The sequence below is a fragment of the Topomyia yanbarensis genome, chromosome 1, assembly GCF_030247195.1.
Source record: "Topomyia yanbarensis strain Yona2022 chromosome 1, ASM3024719v1, whole genome shotgun sequence".
In the NCBI taxonomy this organism is placed as follows: Eukaryota; Metazoa; Arthropoda; class Insecta; order Diptera; family Culicidae; genus Topomyia; species Topomyia yanbarensis.
Genome location: NC_080670.1, coordinates 45,246,141 through 45,260,375, shown reverse-complemented (window position 1 = coordinate 45,260,375; position 14,235 = coordinate 45,246,141). Strand labels below are relative to the sequence as shown.

At 38.7% G+C, this 14,235-nt stretch overlaps 2 protein-coding genes across 7 annotated transcripts in view; one reads left to right on the top strand and one right to left on the bottom strand.

Annotated features, from left to right (window-relative positions):
- Positions 1-3,171: 3,171 nt before the first annotated feature.
- LOC131677523 (RPII140-upstream gene protein) lies at positions 3,172-4,637 on the top strand. Its single transcript, XM_058957382.1, has 5 exons — positions 3,172-3,438; positions 3,497-3,662; positions 3,821-3,909; positions 3,968-4,450; positions 4,509-4,637. The coding sequence occupies exons 1-4, from the start codon at positions 3,257-3,259 to the stop codon at positions 4,413-4,415; spliced, it is 885 nt and encodes a 294-aa protein (XP_058813365.1). The 5' UTR covers positions 3,172-3,256; the 3' UTR covers positions 4,416-4,450; positions 4,509-4,637.
- Positions 4,638-5,870: 1,233 nt separating this feature from the next.
- LOC131677500 (serine-rich adhesin for platelets) overlaps positions 5,871-14,235 on the bottom strand; it is a 74,295-nt gene continuing 65,930 nt past the window's right edge. For all 6 annotated transcript variants that reach the window (XM_058957352.1, XM_058957347.1, XM_058957348.1 and 3 more), the window contains exon 7: positions 5,871-13,250. In XM_058957352.1, coding sequence (XP_058813335.1) covers positions 12,223-13,250 — 1,028 coding nt within the window. In that variant the 3' untranslated portion in view covers positions 5,871-12,222. The remainder of the gene's footprint in view (positions 13,251-14,235) is intronic.

The window sequence follows — 14,235 nt, the reverse complement described above, 5'->3', positions numbered from 1 at the left end:
AAAGAAACCTTTCATAATGAGATTTTGTTCTCCATCGTAATATTTTAGGCATCTCTCTAAAATATGTATGCCATCATAAAATGTATAATTCTTGAATGGTATGTTGTCAAAATGTATATGGATAAGGTATATTTTGGTATGGTGACCGTTCCGTTGTTTATATGGTCGAATATGGAAAAACGATAATGGTTATGTTAACATAGCCATTATCGTTTTTTCATAGTATATCGAATTCGATATTATCCCAAGCACCTTCTTCATTGAAGAACTTTAACTTCGCTTTCCAATAACATTAACAATTACCAACTATAAAAGTTATAATCGTATTCGAATTGTTGAAAGTACGACAAATAAATTCGAACAATCGTTACCGTAGTAGCATGCTCATTTTCCGGCTTGACTTACTAGGAGGTGCCACAATTCTTGCTTGTGGTGGTTTTCTTGGTTTAATAAAATCGGAACCAGACGCAAAAACGCAGCTGTGTCCAATCCCAGTCTTTTTTCCTAACAGTTCCTTACACCAAAATATCTGTCTTAACACCGATAGTGATTCAATCATCCCATCCGCAACACAGCAACCACTTTCCAGCGCTCATTACCAATATTTCACAACAGCAGCGAATTAAGTTTTTCCATCATCCGACCGGCTAGTAGCAATAACGTCCAAACGATGATTCTGGCACAAGGTTTGACGCTAATTCAACAAGGTATAAACTATCCAAACCAACCAGTTCCAAAAAAAGAGATTATAACTACTAGAGGGAGCAAAGCGCTACTGTCTCCATGTATTCACGGACTGAAACATGGGGTCTCGCTCTAGCACATTGTATCCCATTACTTTGATACATGTGTCCAACTAATGGGCTATACTAGGCCGAGCTAAGAGCGAGATAATAAACCATCAATGTCAACAGCGACATGCGACCTCTAATAGTTATAATCTCTTTTGTTCCAAATGCAGGGTACCATTGACTAACAGTAGCAACTACAGAAATGATCACAAACTAGAACAATCATTACCCAGATACCACAGCAACAGATACAGAAACGGCACAATCAGGCACAACAGCGACAGTACACAAAACAGGTTCAAGAAGCGCAAGCAGGACCAACCACTATTCAGCTGGTAACCGCATGAACCTTTCTTTAATCTTGTTTTTCTGTGTTTCTCACTTCGAGTTGAATGTTACTTAGGACCCTTTGAATAAGTACTCTTGATTTGTTAGATGTTTCAAAAAGTCGTAATCAAGAGACTAGAATAACCCGCATAAATCTGTACCATGTGCCAACCATTGTATCAAACGTCGAAAAACCATTTTCAATATGGTTCGTTCAACAATAGATTAACCATTGCCTGGAATAATATCGAACATAACCAGTGTCGTTTTTCCATGCTCGACCATACAAACAACGGGTTGTTAAGAACAGTCACCATACCAAAATATTCGATTTTCCATATACATTTTGACAACATACCATTCAAGAACTATACAGATTATGGTGGCATGCATATTTTAGATCTAGCGATGTATAAAATATTTGGCGCAGAAAAAAAAACGTCTTGCCTTTCACATTCTATCGATTGATTAAATTTCATTTTGTTACACGCAACTTCTGATGAGGGAAGCTTGGCGGTAGAGATTAACTGGACTGTCGGTTTATCCAACTGAGCTATCGCCGTAATATTGCAAGACGAGCATTTTTGATCATGTTAAGCTACAGGTTTTTGGAGCAGCGTGAATAAATATGCGAATAACAAAGGCCACCAGAGCAATATTAACCTCTAGCGCAAAAGTACAATGTAGTATACAAATCTCTAATATAGGATACACGGACGGTATTGGAAATAGTAACTAAAATGGGTATGGTAGTATAATAGTTGAATTATAATGGTGGAATGTATCAGTAATATTCCCAATATGGTGAGTATTATATGAATAGTAAGGAAATGGTTCCGAAGATTTCTGGAATGGTATTTATTTATACGGGAACAAAGAGACGCCATGTTGCGTTTGGAATTCCAATTTTACTGTCAATGTCATTCCAAACGAACAAGAGAGTTGTCAGTCGTAAATGTTTAGCATTATGTGGCATTGTTTTGTAAGGAAGTATTGTTATGCTATTCATTAAAATTACTAAAGATTTTAAAGATAAAAATTATATCCTCAAACCAAATTCGTTACAATACCATCGTGTATAGAAACGCTTAAGAGAAAAGGGCTTGGTTTGATGGGAGCACGAAATTCAGCATGAGGGTAACTAATACCAAATGATGCAAATAGTAAATTTTGGGCTAATATGGTTTTGCTGCTGCAAAATACGATTCCTGCGGATATAACTATGTTTTAGCTGGTCGACGAACTCAGCAGACCAGAAGTCGCATCGGATTTTATATTGGGTAGAGGAAACAAGTTTGGTGAGGCTTGCACATTTGCAGTGTTGCCTGTTACCTGTAGCCTGGTTGCTAGTTGAATTGTTTTCACTGAATTAAGATGGAGTCACTTTGTTATTAGGCAATCCATGAGACGTTTCTGATCAGCTGATTATTTCTTGTTTACTTATTCTGACGTTACACCGAGGGGTGCACCGTCCGACAATATTGTTGATTCGATCCAACATCAAACGAATCGGACTAACAAAGTTGTTTGTCGGACGAGTTTTTCTGTTCGTAGGAGTAGACTTGTTGACAGAACCCACCGCTTAATTGTCAAACAAACGTCTAATGGATTGCCTAATTCTATATCAACATTTGAATAGGGCTAATAAGATTTGTAAACAAACTTTTGTTTTGATGATTTCTCCTAATTTGTTATCATTTCAACACAGAAGATGTTGATTCATGTGTATTTTTCATGAAATTTAACTCGGTAGCGGAATAATGAGCGAAATAAGTTTGTTTACAAAAGTCTCATTAGCCCTTTTGAAGAATTTCTATTGAATTCTAGTCTCTTTAATGGCGATTTCGCTTGAACCTGAAACTGAGTTAGGTTCTAACCCCAACTGCTGTCAGTTCATACATTTTGACAGCAGTTGGGGTTAGGAACTGACTCAGTTTCGCTTCAAACGAAAACCACATAATTCGTATGACTAATCGTCGGCGCCATCTGCACGCAGACACCTTTTCGAATCTTTCAACAGAATCTGGTCACCCTGTCTTTGTTTATATACCGATACTGTGCAAATTGTCGTAAGCTAGGACGAAGAGAACGATTATGAAACAATAATAGAAAACAGTGATATATTTTAAATTGTTGAAATGTTGAAAAGAATAGTTAAATTCGTCTATCCCGGAGGGGTCATCGTGACGGCTGGAATATTTCCATTCAAACTGGATAACCCTGATCATGTGGAACATGAGCCGCTGCACAAAATGTACGAAAATGCCCCCGGAGATCAGCTAACCGGCAAGCAAAGGCTTTATCAAATGGTTACACTTGAGTAAGATATATTTTGTACCAAGTAGTGCCGTGTGTTAGATGTCTTGTTTAAATTCCAGCGAATTCGGACGAGTATCCAGCGAGGCGAATTCGATATACCAAGCTGGATTCCTAGGTTTCATGGTAGGGGCATGTTATGGTGGATTCATTCAATCACGTGTGGCATATATGAACTTTATGGAAAGGAACCAGGCTACCGCCTTCAAGTCTAGCTTCGAGGCAAAGGTAATATGAAGACTTTCATTAGGTCTAATCTGCAAACGCGGAAGTGAAAGTAAACAAAGAGAGGCTCTCTTTTGCAGATTGGACCTATTGAAAAAAAGTCTTGATATATTCTACTCTAACGGAATTGATGTCATTAATAAGATAAAAACTATTCCCAGAGAAAACTCCAAGACCAGGTTACAGTGAACTTTGCGAAAGGCGCTTTCAAATGGGGTTGGCGACTTGCCCTGTTTACAACTAGTTACATGTACGTCGGTACATATTTTCCTCACTCATGACTAACCAGTAATGTGCCCAATTTTTAGAGGTATCCAAACCATCATTTCGGTGTACCGTGGCAAATCCTCGATCTATGAGTATCTGGTAGCGGGTGCAACGACAGGCGCTCTGTACAAATTTAAAATGGGCCTGAAAGGAATGACTAGTGGAGGTGTCATAGGTTTTGCATTTGGTGGAATCGCTGGAGCTCTTTCACTAGCGATTCTCAAAGCCAGCGGTACAACGATGGAGGAGGTCCGCTTTTGGCAGTATAAATGGAGAGCTAATCGTGACCATATGATCAATGAAAGCATTAAAAAACAAACCTCGGCGGAGCGGGATATTTTACTGGAAAACCACCATGCTAAATTCGGAGAGTCAAATATAACGTTGAATCAGATAGAAACGTCCGCTGCGGTACCTGTTAGCATTCCCAGTGATAAGGATAGCATCAAAGCTCAGATAGCAAAAACAGAAGAAACGGTAAAAAAATAGATTCTATTCGTTGAAAATGCAGTGATATCCACTAGGTTTGTATTTCATGCCGAAAATTTTGTTTTTGCAAGCTTGTATTTTTTATTTCTGTAGCGTTATTTCAAAATAAGGAATTATCGGCAGTAAATTTGGAACATGAATATTATTGATGCGACCGAGCAGCCAGAAGTTTTTCTCGAGCCTGCAATTGTTCGTGTTTCAAGCGAAGTTGCAGTAGCCAGGAAGCACCCCTCATATGTTCTGTCGGTTTTGGCTTTCCTGTGGGTAGGAAACATCATTTAGGCGAACTGTGTCTAAGATGGCCACTGTGGGTAAGATGGACAAATTGCGCTTCTCACAAAATGAAACATTCAGTTGAATGGTACTGATACTATATGATTTTTAGAAGATTTCAAATGATTCCGAAAGATACTGTTATTATCTAATGCGGCAATTATCATATATTTAACATTCGGCAGTCACGCTAGTGCACTGAGTGTACGCTGCTTTGAAAATCTAGCAAAATCGTCTTAGAGCACCTGCGACTGCTCGTTCAGTGAGTCATTTGCGTGACTTCCGGAGGGTTAAGCAACACATTTTTTTTCTCGAGAGCACGCTAATGGATATAATTTTTTCACTCCAGAAAACAACGATTTAAACGTAAAAGCTGTTGATCTCAGGAAATATGTTTAGGGGTATGACATCATGTACTGACTATTTAACACTTGACTGTTGAAAAAGTAGAAAATTTAATGAGTCATTCATGATTTAGAAACAGTTCCTCTAATCTTTAATCTCGACAGAGTTTAACGTAGACTGTTTTAGATGGGTGTGTACTAGAATGACAAGAAAAATTATGACCACCAACGGCCCATCCGTGAGTCGATTTCGTTAGATGGCACTGTATGCATCAGTTTATCATTACAAGTGAAAATAAGAAAGACAATTTTATTGACTAAAACTACAAAAAATCGAATTGTTTGCCTCAAGTTTTAACATTTTAAGAAAACTAATCAATTTGTTTAAAAATGTTCAATTATGAAAAATCCAAAATAAAATTGAGATTTTGTCCAGTTAGGCGATACTGTGCGCCATAACGCTCATGGGAAACGCGGTCATAGGTGTGGCCATAAGGCACTGCACATACCAACAGGTGCCACGGTGAGCCGGTAGGTGGTCACTAAGTGACGTGACTGTGAGATAAGGACCCGTGGTTTTGCAGCTGTATTTATGCAGTTTTTACAAAACCATTTTATACTTATTTATTCGAACATCTACAAATCTGGGGCGACATTTTGGAACCATTTCGAATCGACTTTTTCATACAAGCTTGTGCATACAATAAACTTTTCGTTTCGAGATGCACAATGCCTCCCCTGTTCTCTGTGCAATGCACGTTTTCGGATACAACAGCGATTATCAACATTTTGCATTAGATTCATGGAGCGATCGGATGAAATGTGGAACACACTCGGCCAACGTGTACGTTAGGTAATCACTACTGCTTTATTTACAGAAAAAGAAACTATCTATCGGGGGGAAGGTGTAGTTTAAATTATAACAATGGTAGAGAAAATTTGAACATAAATTACCGAAGTGGGACACTTTCGCATTCGTATATTCCTATGTTATGTAACATTGTTTTGCTTGTTATTTTAAGGGTGTGTTTGTGTATCGTTATTTTTATGAGTTTCAACATACTCTTGATTAAATTAACAGAATAACATTAGGGTAGATCGTTGACCAGGAGTTATTCATCCTTCTAAAGCAGATGTTTGGGCTGCTGGCATGTGGCTGTTTTGAATTAAATATAATGTATTTCTGTTTCCTAATGCTTTTGTTTTGGTGTTTATTTGAACTAATGTACTTCTTTGCCCTAAAAATAAAGAATATAGGCAAACAACCCATTGTACGACGAACCATATCTAGCAGACGGTGCTTGAGTTCAAGAAGATATTCAGCGAGGTTGTTCGATGGGTAGTTTGTAGGTACACTGGTTTAAGATTCTGTAGAACTACTACTCCTTGTTTCGCTCCCTTTCAGTGAGTCTTTAGTTAACGGTTTATAAAAGAACCAGAGTCATATCGAAGTTTACCATGTGCTATCGCTGAAGGGATCGGCAACCGATAATTCGTTTCTCTGATGACTTGCATAAGAGTGTGTCAATGTAAACTTGCTTTTTGGGAAATAAAAGAATTTCTTCTGATTTTTTTATACACGATCTGAGCGCTCAACCAATCCGATTCGAACAAAAGCACTCATGGTACGTATGGCGAAATATGGTTCTTGAAAGTTGAATTTTTTTCAGCAAGTGTTAAAGAAATTAGTGGATCGTTCAAATTATATTGAATTTCGGAAGTATTTGTCGTATCCGTATCTTGACAATTTATTGGTTCGCAAGACAATTGTTATAACTATGGACACCTTTCAATAAAATGTCTATAGTCATAACTAACCCTATGAAATTAAACTCAAAGCTTTTCAAAAATTTTGAAGAAGCAAGTAAGATTTACTATTTTTTATCGTAGAGAATATTGCCAAAAAAGATGCACGATTAACGAAAAAATTCTAGTTTTAAATTTCGCAGCGGTGCTATTCTACCAGTGCAGTGAGTGAGTGTTTCAATAATTACCATACAAATTCGAACGGGAACTTTAAAATTAGTGTCACTTCAAAAACGAAAATGTCATAAGGTTAACGACATAATTTTCAATGAAGGGATCGAGTGCGTTATGCACATTTTAAACCAACAATTTTTATCGACATGAAGCGAAAATATTTCAATTTATATCTTTACTGCAAATGGCCTTTTTTAATGTATGAACTTTTCTCCCACTGCACTAACTAGTGTACAGACATGATACGGCAGTTTATTCACGTACTGCCTAAAAACGACGATGACGCTAACGTTCCACTATTCGACCTCACTGCCTATCAGATTCGATTTCTTCCTTTCCCGCGACTTATTCGTTAGGCTTGCTTAAAATTTATTCAAAATTTAAACAGATATGTCACCAGTTAGTTCTCGATACGGAAAATAGAAAAAAACGTAGGAATTTGCACTTTCACCTAACATCGCTCTGTTTTTCTGCGTCAAATCTGATTTGTATGATTCCTTGCTGCTTGTTTAATTAAGTTGTTTCAGTGTTAAGTTTAAAAAATAATCGTATTTATCACAAGTGTACTATCTTGTATCACAGAAATATTTAATGAAGATACTTGTAAAAAAATGAAACAATATCTGCTGCTAATGTTGTTTTTAGTATCTGGCGGTCGAAAAAAAAACACTGAGAAATCGAAGTTGCTCTCAAACATATTAAGGAAAATTGTTTTTTTTTGCATTTCATTTCACGGTTATTCCGAAATTAATTCGAAGTACACAACAAAAATGTACTCTTATCTACTATGGACAAACGAAACGTGTTATCTTTTTTCATATAAATAAACAGCCGAAATGTAAGTAACAAGAATATTTTATATGTACTTTTGTAGAACTAGTTTTCACTGTGTTTACTGCCCCTGAAACCACGCATCAGACCCACAGGCATAGGCTGTATTCTCCCTATGTAATCTGGAAATATGTGCCTACGGGCAATCTATTCGTTTTATTTTCAGTTCAACACAAACTTTTCTGTAGAACATGTGAGTTTTGAATGCACCTGATAATATGATTGAAGCACTTTTACCATTGAGTTGTTTGCGTAGATTTCCATATTAAAGTACAGGAGAGGAACAAACCGTATGTACAGATTACATTTAACAGCTTGGAGCGGAATTAAATAACACTATGGTTTCCTGTTTTTCATTTGTATGAAAGAAAAACGACCGTTCAGCGAGCTTCTTGAAAAGGTGTGAGACGAGAAGCGTCATGTGGAGAAATGAAAAATAAATTTAATCATCTCATATCTGGAACATACGACCGTCTCTGACAAAACTTTCAGTCTTATTACAGTCTAAGATGCTCTGAACATCCGTTCAGACTATTGGGAGCCATTTTTTCAGTACTTGCATGTTGCAGGTTTAGCATAGATCTTCTAGTTTAATTGAGTGTGGTAAGTCGATCAGGTGTTCTTTCGACACAAACAAAAGAGATTTGCTCATCTAAACGCCAGGGACCGCTGAGTGGGCAACCATCGGAGCAGAATGCAACCGAAGTTTATAACGATCGATTAAAAACCCGTCCTTTCCATCAGTAACAGATCGTTGAGCAGCATCGTGCGCAACGGAGTAGATTGAGGAATGCAGTTTCGTAAATTAATTTGTTTAGTTTGCTTTCGTTGATTGATTACAGAAATCCGAAATTATTGGTGCATGCATTTGTGCCGCCCTGTCATGAAGTCAGTCAAGTAAATATGAACTTAAACATCTAGATAAACTGTGAGAAATGTTAGACGCAAACAAGAACCATATTCCACAGTCTATCACAGTTTTTGAACATATCCCAATGGTGGTTAATAATATACTTTAACAATAACACATGGGCAACTACACAGGCTGGTTATTGTCATACACAATGTGCATGAAGAGCAAAATATACAAAGATGAAAGATTGAGCAGCATGAAAACACATCCGCATGCGACTGATCGCCAAACTAAACGAAACCGTGTAGATTTCTCGAGAATGTGTTGATCAACAATGTCTGCCAGAGGTCCACCTCTTCTGGAGATCCAAAACGACCAAGTCCCGATTCAGCTACAGACGGATTCAGCTTCGGACAATACAATAATTTTCGATCAGTTTTGGAGGCGTACCGGACAGCCTACGGGAGTTGACCGATTCATCAACGCACAGTGCTCAAGCACTTCGCGTATAGTTTCCGACGATCTTCACTAGTGACATTGGACTTTGCACACGAAAGTTCTGCTAACACTCAAAGGGGACCCAAAGTCTGAGTTCCACACTATGCGTTCGGAAGTCTACATTTTACACCGTAGCACACGAAATGGATAGTACAGAGGTCGGACGGAGCTGTACGTATTTGTTCCGGTTTCTCCACGGGACTGTGGATAATATTTTGAAATCCAACCAGTACGCGGTTCCTCTAACTGAGGACATATTTGCGAAGATTGCAAGTGAACGTAGAGATTGATCCACGGAACCAACATTTGCTCATCACATATTCACTCCGGGTATTAAATCAGTGCTGATGGCATTCCAACAGTCGGTGGTCACAATGGTACCTGTGCCTACCTGGTGGACGTACACAAGGAGATCATGATCATGATGAGGATTGAAAAATGCTGCTTTTATGTATCCAGTCTTGGACAGACTGGATGGAACTGTGATCAAACCAGATCCAGACAAAGCTTCAGCTGTGGCAACTATCCCACCACCTCGTGACCTTCCAGCGCTGTGTTCATATCTGGGCACCGACAACTACTGTACAGAATACATTCCAGAAATGCGTCAACTTCGGTTTCCGGTGGTCAAGCTACTCAAGGTTTGCGCACAGTGGCCTAGTCCGAAACATGCTAGTGTTACTGTTTTGGTAAAATTCTTTAGTAACCACTCGTACTCACACACTACAAACCAAATGTAGATGTATGGTGTCAGCTAATCAACACTCACATTCGGCCTAACGAAGAGTGCGTAGTTGCCGCAATCGAGTTGAAGAAATCTGCGCGCGGTATTTTCAGACAGTCCCTGGACATATTTACATTAAGAATAATGATGCATACCTGGTACTTTTCGAAACCACCATGAGAAAAAGAACACTGACTTTGAAATTATTATTGCTGAAACAATTCTGCGATAAATGGTTTACTGATGGCGGACCCCGTGCGACACGTATTCGAGATGGTAGAACTCAGTAGCTACAATGAATCCATAAGTGCGGTTAGCAATAGTTTTCAATTATTGTAAATTGGGTAACAAACAGACATAGTATCCAGTTTCGATTGGAACGTAATAGAACGACAGGGAAATAAAATGAAAAAAAAAATTTAACACCCAATTCGATAAAAGTGCTTCTTTCATATCCTGCCTTATTCGGAGTACAATTTTGCCATTTTTATATTCAGTTTACCGCTATGATTTAAACCTTAATTTTCTCGGTTCCTATTCTATAACTATTTTTCATTTGTTGTATCATTCACTCGTAATGCGGATATTGGCAAACACAATTCATCGACAAGATCATCGATCGTTTCACAATCCTGCCCAGAAGCGCTGTGAAATAAGATTAGCATAGTCTTCATTATTGCTGCCTTTCGTATGTTACTAACCCATGTAACTCTAGTTCGAATTTTGAAATGTTCTTAATACCGGTAGGGTGCTACCCAAGGGACCTCGATTTCCTACAATCTGTGTTGTCTCTGTCACACGTTTCCCTTTTTTGTGAACGCTATCGCTGGCACAATAGGGATGATTGATACTCTCGTAAAACGATACCGATGATGGAGATACAAAATGCTTTATAGTTATGACGTTTGAATACAAAAAGTATTCAAAAATAGAGTATAGATAGCGTTTTAGACATATGTTGTTTTATTCAGCGAACATCGGAGCGATCCGAGAAACCATCGCTATTAGGCAGAAGCTTGCCTTTGTTAAATCATTCAAACTCTCGCATTTTCTTTAAAAAAAAATCACTCATTCTAATCCTCTCCTTCTATGCTTACAATTCGTTTATTAAAATAATCGTGTAGATTAAAACTAATATCACAATGGTGTTGAAAGAGGATTAAATTACACAATTACACTTTCTTTTCACTTCATTTAATTTTATTTAATACTCAGATTTTTCTTCAGTACTTTGACATTACCTTTAGTTTTGTTTATTTTAATCCATTTTTCGTCGTTTCGTAGTTTAGACGCAGCACTCAATTTGTCTTTTTGTATAAGTACTTCGTTTGCTAGTGTTTTTTAATTGGTGATATTTTTTCTGTGAGACTCAACCAATTCATTAAGTTTTGCAGATAACACAATCACTCTTAACAAACATTCACTCAGTCGGAGAGGAGGAAAAAATAATCTGGTTTGAAGCAGTGGAATTATAAAACCGGTTCGTATTATTTTTAGATTATCTTATCGAAACAACATTTCGACAGTGTAAGCTCGAACTAACGACTCGACAGTTCATACATACTCCGATACGGAATGGTTTGTGAAAATAGAAGCTACAATAATGCAACGCCATTATTTTTCTGTGAAAATGGTTTACAACCAAAGCTCGCAAAATGACTTTAAAGCGCTCGAATATTCTCCACCAAAATATTCCTTGCTTTTAACTTTGATCACCCTAGTGTAGCTCTACCACATGCAATATTCTCGACACAATAAGTGTAACTATAACACGTGTTAAAATCAAGCATAACTCCCGTATCAGCTGCCATGTTTTACTTCATACCTTGTGCGTAAATCGCATTTGTTAGACCTCAAAACACAGTTGAATTCCTCAGCTTCGAATTACATTACCTATATCATATTGTCCTCCACTCCGTTTACCCTTTCACTACTCGGCATGGCTTCCACCGGTTGGTAGTTTATTATCTGCCTTAATGCTCTAGCCTCTTCTTTTCCAGACTTTCTCTTGTGTAACGTTTTTTTTCTTTTAATTTGGTTTCTTGTTCTTCTATCGCCGCTCCGGTCGCTTCTAAAGAAGGCACATCAATTACTTGTTTCTTCGATAAGACAAAATGCAAAATCAATCGGTAGAATAACCTAAAATGCCAACGACGTGTGAGCAGGACAAACCATGTCATCCGAAACCCTGCCAAATTTACAGCGCTTCTGAATGCTGGAGGCTACGATTGACTAAACCTGGCTTACCTGGACCTGGTTTGCTCATATCAACAATTCGACACTCTTATGTTCCGCCCAAGTACGCTACTGGGATTGCTTGTCGCCTGGATCATGCGGAGGAAATAGTGCAGACGATTGTGTCGGTACGGTTGTTTCCGCCAGTGAATCAATTGACCGGTTCGAATCCTGTGAGGAAAGCGATGGGTTCTTGAACATTGTAACTAGGGAATCACGCGCAAGTTGACCAAGATGACTAGTTTGTAAGATGCCGGTTGCTGTGGGCGTCCCTTCTGCTGCTGTGTGACTGCTGATGCTGATACCGCTGTTACTAGTAGTGGTGTTGATTCCGGTGCCAGTTCCTAATAATGTAGACGGTGCTTGATTGGGTTGTTTGATGAACTCTGCGGAACCACCCCCGTTTCCCGCTCCTCTGCCGTATTTGCTTGTTAGAGTATCGATGTCGTCTTCAGATTCGTCATAATCATCCCCAAGGCGAAATATTACTTTCGGATGTGGCGGAACAGCTGACGTTGATGTTGGAGTTGTGATTTGAGCAGGTTGCAATGGATTTGCAAACAATTTGTTCGTGACGGTGTTCTCCGGTGAGATGTTTTCTTTTATTTCCGCTTTTAGTTGGCTTGAGATATTTTCCACATAGTACGTTGGTAACTGAGGCGTTTGTGGCGAATGGCTCGCCGATTGAACATGCTGGGGCGTGATTGTATTTTCCGGCGAAACGTTCACTTTTAGCACTTTTTCCTCGTCTTTAGGCGATTTTGACCACTGAAATAGGCCACCCATGGGACTTTCCTTGCGCGACGGTGGGTTCGCGGTAGGTGCATTCTCTTTTGCACCCGTTGAAGCACTTGTCGGTACAGCACCGCACTCAGAGCTCGGCGGACTAGATCTACTGGAGGAAAACAAATTACTAGGACTAAAGATGGCTAGTAACTTTTCGATGGCTGGTGTGTATCCACTACTGGAACTGCTTCCAGCACTGCTACCGGAGAGAGCTGTTGAGCTGCTGTCGGCTTTTGGATGGGTACCTATAGACGCTATCCACGATGTTTTGCGCACACGAGGCGGCTTTTCCGTTGGCTTCCCAGTTACCGCTGTGTTGGAGGATAAGATAGTTTGGAAAACGGTTTTAAACTTCAATGGAAATGAACGCACGGTAACAGAGTTGATTATATTTTAATTTTGTAGTAAGAAAACGTTGACGTCGAGGTGAAAAACATTGTAAGTATATACAGTGCTGTTCGGTTACGCTATCCGTGGATTTATTGCTATTAAAATTAGACTACCGCACTACGCATAATTGTCCAATGCGTATTGGGAATCGCATAACACAATACTCAACAAAATCAGTAAGCGGGTTAAACTGGTACTCGCATCACTACGAACCAAATACTCACGATTTCATATAGAAGTGTCACGAATACTACGAGCTAACTCATCATTTGTGTATTGATTCTAAAGCCGCATCGAGTTTTCAATCGATCGATATCAGGGTTTCCGAACAAATTAACACGATTGATCAAAGCGACAAATCGGAGAATTATGGACACTCTCGAGTCACATTAAATTTCGGGGAGTTATGGTGTCAGATTAGTTTTTACGTTGATATTGTTGCGTATAAAATTGAGACAATGATGGAGACATATATCCGACTGAAGTCTGAAGCCAAAAGGAATTGATTGATCATAAATGCACCAAAACCAAAATACATAAGAGCAAGAAGACAGACTCCCATCGAAAATATAGATGGGGTATTGTGCCTATTATAGTTGTAAAATCTATGTTTGTTAGCATATTGTGTGGCACAGTACATTGTTATAAGACATTTGGAATAATGAACATTAGGCATAATTTGGAGAAGTGATCTCACTGAAGGACATTTGGCATAACAGGCGCATGTGCAGTTTATCAGCGAATGAACCATAAGGTTAAAAATATATATTAGATTGAAAATAACCATATATAGCATGTATGTGAGCGGCATTCACCTTTAGGAACGACTGTTTGGGCCGAAACGTCAATGTGCAACACAACCAAATCCGATATTATATCGAGATCACTGATATGTGAGCTACAACA

Coding starts and splice junctions, on each gene's coding strand:
- LOC131677523 (XM_058957382.1), top strand. CDS start 3,257: ATGTTGAAAAGAATAGTTAAATTCGTCTATCCCGGAGGGGTCATCGTG. Junction 3,663..3,820: donor AGTCTAGCTTCGAGGCAAAG/GTAATATGAAGA, acceptor AACTATTCCCAG/AGAAAACTCCAAGACCAGGT. Junction 3,910..3,967: donor CTGTTTACAACTAGTTACAT/GTACGTCGGTAC, acceptor CCCAATTTTTAG/AGGTATCCAAACCATCATTT.